Consider the following 11766-nt stretch of genomic DNA (forward strand, 5'->3'; position numbering starts at 1 on the left):
ATGAGGCTAAAATCATCCGGATTTGGTTATGTGTAAGTTCTTTTACAATGTCTAATTAACAGTCGTTTCATTTTAACAAAACAATTTAGTAATTAACTGTCTTGTAAATAATAATTACAGATTCCTTCAATTCATGGCTCTATCTTATTACACTCAGGTAAATATTCTCCTTCTTTACTCATGCAAGTGCGAACACTCGCCTAAACAGCCATCTTGAACTACACTATGTTGAGAATATATCATACAAATATTTTCTATTTCAAACTGATAAAAATAATCTGAAATTGATGCGCCCTTTGATGTTATATGCATGCTGTAAATGTGTTATATATGTGTAATTGTGTATAACTGAGTCATTGGCAAATCGTGGGACATCTTAAAAAATTTAAACTCCTTGCTTTAAAGGCAATGGCTCTAACATGTGGCCATGAGGCATGGCTGACTTGGGAAAAGACTTGTTATGGTAGAGAGACCAGAGAGACAAAATTGAAGGATCAGAGTTGGTGGAAACCACCCTTTACTTGTCACAGTGTGAACAGTGCACTATAGTGTCAGTCACTTCCTTTGAGCAGTTATACATTTACATTTATGCATTTGGCAGACGCTTTTTTCCAAAGTAACTTACCACCTGAACTTACCACATTGCATTAAACATTTGTTTCTGAATATATCCAATCCCCTAGTATCAAACCCATGACCTTGGTGTTGCTAGCGTCATGCTCCAAATACTGAGCCACAGAAAATCTATTAGTTATCTATGGAATCTTTAAAAAAACATTACTTGAATATGAAACAATAATGCTTTAGATCATGGATTCTCAACCTTTTTGACTCCAAGGCCCCCCATTGTATTAAAAAATATTCAAAGGCCCCCTCCTGCTCACAAATTTAACCCAATACATTATTTTGGAGTTTGATTTTAACTGGAAAAGTGTTTATTCTATATAAAAATGTACAATATAAAATCGAAAAATTATAAGCAATATCTTGGATTTAAATATTTAATTTCAATGCTCATTTTGTCTTATGCTCATTCTTGTTTAAATTATTAGTAATCCTTGGAAGTCAGCTGGGGCCCCCTTTGTGGGCCATGCACCCATCCCCAAGTCCAATCCCCCACCCCCATTGAGAACCACTGTCTTATATGGAGGTTTAACACAATTGTATTAGAGACTACAGTTTTTAATGTTATTAAAGTTAGGATGGATGTAATCAAGTTGTGATATGCCACATAATAGAATAATGCTTCTCCTTTTTTTGCACAAAAAATTACAATGCCTTATTATACATGTACACAATTTCCTTAATTACAGACAACAATTCAGTCGGGGTCCATACCCAATTTTAAGCACCACGTATCAGAGCAAGGCCGTCTGTCGGACAGGATGAGTCGAAGGTTAACAAGAACTTATCAACTCTATAGCCGTACCAGCGGTAAACATGTACAAGTCCTGGGCAACAGGAGGATCAATGCCAATGGCGAGGATGGAGATATTCATGGCGAGTGACTTCGTTAAATGGTTTTTATTTTAGCATTTGATTTTAATTGTGTAAGAAAACAGACTGGATCAGGTCAGTTGAAGCTCTTTGAAGGTTACTTTAAGGTTAGAAAATTTTGTAAAGTGACTTAAAACTTTACATAGATTATAAATAGCTGAGTTAGAGAATCTCAAGAGGAACCAGTTTCTTTCCTTAATAGTTCTCCATATAATATACAGTAGGATATAAATATGATATGCTTTTTTAACCTTTTCTAACATAATAATTTTTTTGCTAAACAAATATGCTAATTCTAAAAGCTTCCATATTTTAAGCGAAGGTATGATCTAAATTTTCTTGACTGTGGAAATACTTTTGTAATAATAAAAGAGTTATTCGAAGTGCAATGTAAAATAATATTCTGTTGACATGTGATTTACATTACGCTGCAATGCTGTAAATAGGTAAAGAAAATGTTCTTCTTAAATCTGGGTTTTATTTAACCCTTATGCAGTCTATGTTTGGGGTGTACACTCATGGTCTTTAAGGTCTCTAGAGACCCAAAGCAACAAAATGTAATTTTGTGTCAAAATAATTGTTTTTTAACAAATGTTATTTTACTTTGTTTATTCGTGTTTTTACTTAACATTAGGGCCGTTTGTGGAGGATTGGTGATATTTCAAAAATGTATATAAATCAATATTTTATAATCGGTTTTTATACAAAAACAGATTTGTATGTAAACTTTATTTAATAAAAGACACACATTTCTAACTTTCATTCATGAGAATAACATTGATAGTTTGACATGGTTTAGTGTAAGATTTAAGGAAAGATTTTTGCTCATCTTTTGGAAAATGCAGTTTTAAAAGTAAAATATTATCCCTTTTACCAGGAGATGGCTGCAGGGCTCCACTATTTGCTATGTGCTTTTAGACCAACTGAAAGATATCTTTTCACCATTCTCTTTTTAGTTTGGATTCATATTATGAATTGGAATCATATAATTTATACAGCTAATGAAATCACAATTATAACAATGAAAATTACCTTTTGTCAAAGTTTAGCATTTTTGCTGAAAAAAAGGTTTTACAGTAATGTTAAATTATCATTACAATCAAACCTGAACAAGATTTTTCCAAGAGAAAGGTTTGAGTCTTTATAGTCCATTTATTTCAATCATCTGTTTTTAATAACTGTATGTCCGTGCTAAATTGTTTTTTCTCATCCTTTCATCTCTCTCTCACTGTGTGTGCGTTTAAGTCAAGTCAAGTCAAGTCAGCTTTATTTATACAGCGCTTTTTACAATTTTCATTGTTACAAAGCAGCTGTACAAGAAAACATTGACTATAAGTAAAACATAAAAGGTTATGTAAGTCAAAACACAGGTCAAATATCAGACACACAATAAATTCCTATATAAAGTGTTAATTAAATAAGACTATCAAATTCTAGCAGCCCCCCCGGCCAGGCAAACAGTGCAAAACAGTATGCAAACGGTGGCGAGGAACCCAAAACTCCATTGGAGTAGAAAAAAAACCTCAGAGGGAAACCAGGCCTAACCAGGGGATTCCAGTTCCCCTTCAGTCGGTCTCTCGACGTTGTGAGAGACTGACTGGGGTTTGATCTTGAGAACCTACCTTCTCCGAGATAATTAATTATAAAACGCCAATGGGCTTGGCGAATGGCACGCACACGCCAGTCTCCGCCCCGTGCATACGGGTATAAAGGAAGATGGCGGCGGTCATTCACTTATCCTTTGTTCTTCGGAACCTGTGTGTTGTTATGCGACACGCTTTACTCGACTTCGAGAAACTCTTAAACCTGCTGGATTTACGACGCGGAGCAGCGGACTTCTCCTTTCGGTGGACTTCCCCTGTGCGTTTCGGCAGAAGGCTACAGACCTTAAGAGGTAAGTCCCTCCGGCTACAAGCATGTCTCGTAGCTGTGTCCTCGGATCCGAAAGACTCATCCCGGAGTCTGACGGCCATGATACCTGCGTCACTTGCTTGGGGCTCAAGCATGCTGAGGCAGGTTTCACTGATTCGGCATGTCCCGTGTGTGCGGACATGGCAATCAGGGTGTTGCGGTCACGGTTGGCTACGTTCTTTTCGAGCGCTGCCACCACCTCGTCTGCTTCCCAGGCGTCTTCAGCCGCTGTTTCGGTGCGGTTGATCGCTTTGGCGAGCGGCGGGGGTGATTTGGGGACTCCTATGGATGTCGCTCCGTCAGCTACATGCTCGTGGACCATCCATACCCCTGCACGCTCACCTGGTTCGTCCCCTACGAGCGGCAGACAGCCGTCTCATAGTGGAAAGACTGCGTATAGGGATGATGACTCCATTTCTGTCGCTGCATCAGACAGCTGCCTGCTGGCATCTGATGTCAAGACTCCTCTGATCTCCTGTCTTCAGGCAGTCGAGTGCCAGAGGAGACGGACGCGGAGATGCCGGCTATGCTCTCTCGGGATGCATGGTTTCTGACATGGCCCCGATGCTGTTCTTCCCGGAGGTGCATGAAGAGCTCTCCAAGTCCTGGAATGCGCCCTTTTCGGCGCGTATCAGGCAGGAGGGTTCGGCGGCTGTGGCTTCCCTGGATGGAGGAGCGGCTAGAGGCTACGTCGACGTCCCCCGGGTGGAGTGTGCGGTCGCTGGCCACTTGTGCCCGCAGACAGCTGCCACTTGGAGGGGTCGACCTAGACTCCCGTCCAGAGCATGTAAGCTCTCTTCGACACTCGTGTCGAAGGCTTACAGTGCTGCTGGACAAGCCGCTTCTGCTCTCCATGCTATGGCGGTCCTCCAGGTCTTTCAGGCGAAAGTCCTGAAGGATTTGGACGGCGGGAAGCCCGACCCAACTCGCATGAGTGAGTTGCGCACTGCCACAGACCTCGCGCTACGGGCGACGAAGGCCACGGCGGGCGCCCTGGGTCGGTCGATGTCCACAATGGTGGTCCAGGAAAGGCATCTGTGGCTTAACCTTGCGCAGATTAGCGACGCCCAGAAGGCTCGCCTTCTAGACGCGCCCATCTCGCAAGCCGGGCTGTTTGGTGATACCGTGGAGGACATAGCGCAGCAGTTCTCCGCGGTTCAGAAGCAGACCGAGGCGATTAAACAGATCCTGCCGCGCCGTGACGTGGCCACCAGCAGGTCGTCACGTTCTCGGCCGCAGTCTGCTTTCCAACAGCCCCGCCCTCCCGCGGTGGCACCTCCGGTTCCAGGACCCTCCCATAGGACGACCCACCAGAGACGTCGAGCCCCGCGGAAGAAGGCATCTGTCCCCCGTCAGCAGTCTGCCAAGAGCTCTGCTAAGCGGCCCTGACGGGACGAACCTGGGGGAAGTTTCATTGGGTCCGATCCCGGCCTTTCCAACGCTGGATCGGGGAAGGACGCTGCCTGCCGCGTCTCCATCAAGTCCGGGCCCTTTTCAGGGCCCGGCACCCACTTACTCACAAAGAGAGATATTTCCCCTGGGTTTTCCTCCACAGCACTCTCGTCCAGAGGGTGTCTTGGATGGATCGGGCCGCCGACCGCAATCTCCCCCGGACGTTGCGTCAGGCCGCCTGAAGCAGGTAAACATACAGAGCCGTCAGCCTCCTGGGGGGTCCCCCCTGTGCGAGGTGACCGCACTGTCAGCCACCGAACCAGCCTTCCCCGGCACGGTGAAGCAGACTGTCTCTCTGGTCCCGTTGTCGCGGTTCTTGGGCGCTTGGCACAAACCAGCCCATCACACTGGATAGAGAGGACAGTCCGTCTCGGTTACTCGATCCAATTCGCCAGGCGCCCCCCCAAGTTTCGGGGCATTCTGTACACCTCGGTGCGAGGAGAGAATGCTTCCGTGCTTCGGCAGGAGGTCGCCGCCCTTCTTGCGAAGGGTGCGGTCGAACCCGTCCCTATAACCGAGATGTCGTCCGGGTTTTACAGCCCGTACTTCATCGTGCCCAAAAGGGCGGGGGGCTGCGGCCCATTTTGGATCTGCGTTGCCTGAACAAGCACCTGCACAGGCTGCCGTTCAGAATGCTGACGCAGAGACGCATCCTGGGCTCGGTACGTCACCAGGATTGGTTCGTGGCAATCGACCTGAAGGACGCGTACTTTCACGTCTCTATTCTCCCCCGACACCGGCCGTTCCTACGGTTCGCGTTCGAGGTAAGGGCGTATCAGTACAGGGTCCTGCCATTCGGTCTGGCCCTGTCTCCACAGGTTTTTTCCAAACTAGTGGAGGCTGCCTTAGCTCCTGTCAGGGAGCAAGGCGTGCGAGTGCTAACTATCTTGACGACTGGCTTATCTTGGCACACTCACGAGATGTGTTGTGCACGCACAGGGACCTTGTGCTTCAGCACCTAGACCGTCTAGGCCTCCGGGTCAACCAGGAGAAGAGCAAGCTCTCCCCCGCGCAGAGCACCTCTTACCTGGGGATGGAACTAGACTCTGTCCGTATGACAGCACGTCTCACCAACGAGCATGCACAGTCAGTGCTGCGCTGTCTGAGGTTGATCAGTCAGAATCCCTCGACGCCGCTGAAGAACTTTCAGAGGCTCCTGGGGCACATGGCGTCCTCGACGGGGGTAATCCCTCTCGGGTTGATGCACATGCGGCCGCTTCAGCACTGGCTACAGAGTCGGGTTCCCTGGATGGCGTGGCACGCCGGCACCAGGCGGATTACGGTAACGCCTCAGTGCCTTCGCACTCTCTTACCCTGGTCAGAATTGACCTTTCTCCGAGCGGGGGTACCGCTCGGACAGGTTTCGAGGCGTGTCGTGGCAACGACAGACGCCTCTCTGTAAGGGTGGGGTGCGGTGTGCAACGGGCACGCAGTATCGGGTCACTGGACGGGTCCCCGACTGCGGTGGCATATCAACTGCCTAGAGTTGCTAGCAGTCCATCTGGCACTGAGGAGGCTCCAGCCCTTCGTGCGGGACAAACACGTGCTAGTCCGGTCGGACAGCACAACTGCTGTGGCGTACATCAATCACCAGGGCGGCATACGCTCACGGCAGTTGTCGCAACTCGCCCGACGCCTCCTCCTCTGGAGTCAGCAGGTGACAAAGTCCCTGCGGGCCACGTTTCTCCCGGGCTACCTGAACCAGACAGTCGATGCGCTCTCTCATCAAGGCACTCCCCGCGGAGAGTGGCGGCTCGATCCCCGCGCAGTCCAGCTCATATGGGAGCGGTTTGGTCAAGCACAGGTGGACCTGTTTGCCTGCCCGTACTCCACCCATTGCCCGCTTTGGTACTCCCTGACCGAGGGTTCCCTCGGCACGGATGCCCGAGCACACAGCTGGCCGCGGGACAAGCGGAAGTACGCCTTCCCCCCAGTGAGCCTCCTTGCACAGGTCCTGTGCAAGGTCAGGGAAGAGGGGCATCAGGTTCTGGTAGTGGCGCCATACTGGCCCAACCAGACGTGGCTCTCGGATCTGGTAGATCTGACGACGGTCCCCCCCTGGCCCATTCCCCTGTCGAAGGACCTGTTGTCGCAGGGGAAGGGCACGGTTTGGCACCCCAACCCAGGCCTCTGGAAACTCCATGCCTGGCCCCTGGACGGGACGAGGAGACCCTAAGGGGCTTGTCGGTAGCGGTCCGGGAGACTGTTCTGCAGGCTAGAGCCCCTGCCACTAGGCGGTTGTACGCCTATAAGTGGCGCCTCTTTTCGTCCTGGTGTTCTCCCCGGGAGGAGAACCCACGGAATTGCCCGATCGGGTCGGTGCTGGCCTTTTTACAGCAGAGACTTGAGAGTAATCTCTCCCCTTCCACTCTGAGAGTGTATGTTGCGGCCATTGCCGCACATCACGATCTCGTGGAGGGTAAGTCTCTCGGTCAGCACGACTTGGTCACCAGGTTCCTCAAGGGCGCGAGAAGGGTGAATCCACCTCGACCGCGCTCTGTACCCTCTTGGGACCTAAACGTGGTCCTACAGGGCCTTGGTACGGCCCCGTTTGAGCCCCTCGGAGTTGCCAGTCTCCCTCATCTGTCGATGAAAGCTGCACTCCTGACGGCGCTCGCCTCTATCAAGAGGGTGGGGGACCTACAGGCATTTTCCGTGTCCCAAGGGTGCCTAGAGTTCGGGCCCGGCGATTCTCACGTTGTCTTGAGACCCCGGCCCGGATACGTGCCCAAGGTTCCCACCACTCCCTTCCGGGACCAGGTGGTGAACCTGCAGGCGCTCCCCTCAGGGGAGGAAGACCCAACCTCTAATGTGTTGTGTCCAGTACGCGCGCTGCGCCTCTATCTGGACCGCACACGGAGCCTAAGAAGCTCTGAGCAGCTCTTTGTCTGTTACGGAGGACAGCACCCGGGGGGGCTGTCTCCAAACAGAGATTGGCGCACTGGATTGTGGATGCCATCACGGTGGCATACCAGTCCCAAGATCGCCCGTGCCCGCTTGCAGTGAGGGCCCACTCCACTCGGAGTGTGGCCTCCTCGTGGGCACTGGCACAAGTCGCCTCTCTGGCAGACATCTGCAGTGCTGCGGGTTGGGCTACGCCCAGTACCTTCGCAAGGTTTTACAATCTTCGCGTGGAACCAGTAGCAGCCCATGTCCTCAACGCCCCCGTCGTGTGGGACGGACTCCTGTTCTGGGCGTACGCCTGCGAAAGCGCCTTCTCCCCTTACCAGGTGAGACTAGTGCGTTATTGTAGCCTCCCTACTTTCCCCTCTCGGGCGAAGTATAGGCATTCCATCCATCACTAAGCATTGCACTTGGTAACAGACTGAGCGGAGCCGTCTGTTAGAACCAGGTCCGTTATAGGTAGAGTCATCCCTGCTCAGGCAGACCCCTGTATTAGGACTAGTGCCCCATACGTAGTGACTCCCCTTCGGGTCGTCCCGTGTGTTGAATTCCTCACTCAGGATTTCCCAATTGGTGAATCTGTGACCTCCCCGCCGGTGGTATCCCACCTGGATTGTCCCCCTATTCAGGCTAACATCTTTCCGCATGTTGTTTTCCCCGCCGGGGAGACCATGTTAGTGTCTCCACATGTAACCTACCCTCCGGGTAGGATGTGGCCTCCGTAACACACTCTTCTAAGAGGAGAGCAGTGTTTCCCCAGTGTTCGGCTCCGGACAGCTCCTCGCTACTAGAGGCGTATGCCACTGTCCGTGAGGCCGTCAGTAGAGGCTTCTCAGTATGACCAATACTATGTGGCTGGAAGATTACGTCTCGCGGTAGCACTCTTGTGACTCGCTAGCCCAGTCAGGGTCGATCCGCTAGAGGTTGTGATATCGGTGCAAGCGCTGTGGCGTTTAAGATTGATCCCCAGTCAGTCTCTGACAACGTCGAGAGACCGACTGAAGGGGAACGTCTCGGTTACGTCTGTAACCTCCGTTCCCTGATGGAGGGAACGAGACGTTGTGACTTCATGCCACAACGCTGCACCGAATCACTGCAGTGAACGGCTCCAGGTTCCTCAGTACAAAGGGTAAGTGAATGACCGCCGCCATCTTCCTTTATACCCGTATGCACGGGGTGGAGACTGGCGTGCGCGTGCCATTCGCCAAGCCCATTGGCGTTTTATAATTAATTATCTCGGAGAAGGTAGGTTCTCAAGATCAAACCCCAGTCAGTCTCTCACAACGTCTCGTTCCCTCCATCATGGAACGGAGGTTACAGACGTAACCGAGACGTTCCCCTCTGGCAAAAACTGCTGCCTCTGCACAAGCTCGACAGTGCTTGCACAACAAGGCAAAATAAAAAAAGTTAGATTTAAAATTATCATTAATAATCTAATAGCGACTGAAGTTTTGTAGAGTCGCCACGTCCTTCGTCCAGCATTTGTCAGGTCTGGGAATGGATTGCGCCCTGCCCACTCCGGTAACCTTGGACTGCATCCTGCCCGCTCTAGTAACCTGGAACAATGAGACAAGACTGGCTGAGAGTAGAGTACTGTTCTGCGCTCATTGATGCAACAAATGCATCAGTTGTTATTGGAAGTGTCCCTGGTTCCGGTTGATCTAACTCGTGCAGCCTAGATCTTTGAAATATATATATTAAGATAGTGTAGTGTATGCAAGATTAAAAAGATGCGTCTTTAGTCTAGATTTAAACTGACAGAGTGTGTCTGCCTCCCGGACAGTGCAGGGAAGACTGTTCCAAAGTTTAGGCGCTAGATAGGAAAAGGATCTTCCGCCTGCACTTGATTTTGAAATTCTAGGTATTACCAACTGACCTGACACCTGAGAGCGTAGTGCACGTGATGGACTATAATACGTTAGAAGTTCTCTCAAGTAGTGAGGAGCTAAACCATGCAAGGCTTTATAGGTAATAAGCAAGATTTTAAAGTTTATGCAATGCTTTATAGGTAACCAGTGCAAGGTTGACAGAACCAGGATAATATGCTCATACTTTTTTGTACGCGTAAGAACTCGAGCTGCTGCATTTTCGACCAGATGTAGTTTTGGTAATAGGCCTGCTTAAGCATTATCATTTTGTATTGTGGGTGTTTTTGCATTATTGGAAGTGTGCCACTTAATTTCCTGTGTTTGTCCAATTAATAAGCGGGGTATCTAGAGACCCCGAAGACCATGAGTGTGACTTTATTAAGAAATAAAATAAATATTAATTATTAAAATTAAGTTTTTTTAATTATTAAAACCAACTTTTGTATTTGTAAGATCTAGAAATTGTTGAAATTTTTATTTTAGCAAAAGTCTTTTGCGGGTCAAAAAGACCCTGAATACCGCATAAGGGTTAAACTCAATGTAATTTTCAAGCTACACAGAAAGTCACCTGTTATAAGAAAGTATTAGTCTGGACATTTCTTCTTTAAGCAAAATCAAATCCTGTCTACTGGGAATAAATTCCTGTCACTGAGGTATATGTCTAGCTATCTTTCTATTTGTGCTGTCCATCCCCTTTGCCCACTTTTTGGAGTGGTAATTTATGAGAAATTTCCAAAGCACTTGGAAACACATGTACATAGACATCTACACTCAGTATTGGAAATTTCTGTCACATTGCACATGCATTACAAAAAAACAAAGATCTATATTTAACGATCAGACACATTTTTCATGTGTACATATACCCATGACGTCAGAGTAAAATAATGATTGTAATGGTTTAACATTTTTAGCTAAACTGGTTGTGGAAACAGACACATTTGGAAGCCAGGTTCGAATCAGAGGAGCAAAAGCAGGATACTACATTTGCATGAATAAGAGAGGCAAACTTATTGTACGGGTAAGATCATTTTTTCATATCATCTGCTACGTTAGTGTTAAAGCTTTAAAGTTGTATTAGTAAATGCATAAACTAACATGCATAAACTGACAACGAGTAAAATCGTTTTTCAGCATGTATCATTCCTTTATAATGTTAGTTAATGTCAATACAATGGTTCAAGGTAATTCATGATGAATTAACTGATGTTAACAGCTACCATAAAAATGTATTTGAACATAAACCAAGATTAATAAATGCTGTAGAAATATTGTTCATTGTAGTTCATGTTAACTAATGCATTGACAATTAACAAAACCAAAGTACTATTGCTTTAAGTAATTTAAATTCTGGAGTTTTTATAGTTTGGATTATGACAACTGAACATTAAAATCATATATTAGAATAGACAATTACATGGGCACTACACTACTTTCACAGGTAAATTGTTATTCTTGAATTGCAGATTTCTGAGTTTGTAATTTTAGTCTTCCACTGTCTGTTTTCTTGCCAGAGGAAGGGCCATGGCAGAGATTGCATATTTACTGAAATTGTTCTGGAAAATAACTACACTGCTTTGCAAAATGCCAAGTACAAAGGCTGGTACATGGCTTTTACACGAAAGGGTCGACCCAGGAAAGCCACAGAGACCCAGCAGCACCAGCAAGAGGCTCACTTTATGAAACGCCTTCCTCGGGGACACCTGTTAACAGAACAGAAGCATTTCGAAATTAATCCTGTTTCCCCCTAACAAGAGGACTAAGCACCATCAGCGTATGAGTGTGAATTGAGAATAGGCAGAGAGATACATTCACTTAAACATGCAGTCAAACGCTGCTCAAGCACACAGACTTTTCTCATGTTTTATACTGGAATGTGATCTTAATTTGAGTTAACTAATTCAGAGTTTCTGGATTCCATGAGGAACCAGGAACCAGCACAGATTCAGATCTAAAATGAAGAATTATATGGAGAACTGTTTGTACTGGACAATGCCTGTAGAGTATGAAGTGACAAATCTTAGGGCACAATCTTGTAATAATGAACAGAAGTCGACAGACACAAAAGAGCACATTACACAAAAACATGACAGCTATACCCACTGATGATTAAACACATGCGGATACACTTATT

The 11766-nt window shown here is 47.4% G+C and overlaps 1 protein-coding gene across 1 annotated transcript; it reads left to right on the plus strand.

The window, feature by feature from the left end:
• fgf8b (fibroblast growth factor 8b) lies at window positions 1-11383 on the plus strand (the record flags this gene model as incomplete). The annotated part of the gene is made up of 5 exons (XM_079463330.1): window positions 1-32; window positions 121-157; window positions 1314-1500; window positions 10547-10653; window positions 11147-11383. 5 exons carry the CDS (start codon window positions 1-3, stop codon window positions 11381-11383), a joined length of 600 nt encoding a protein of 199 aa, XP_079319456.1.
• Between the last annotated feature and the right edge of the window lie 383 nt (window positions 11384-11766).

This window comes from Barbatula barbatula, assembly GCF_947034865.1.
Source record: "Barbatula barbatula genome assembly, chromosome: 8".
Classification (NCBI taxonomy): Eukaryota; Metazoa; Chordata; class Actinopteri; order Cypriniformes; family Nemacheilidae; genus Barbatula; species Barbatula barbatula.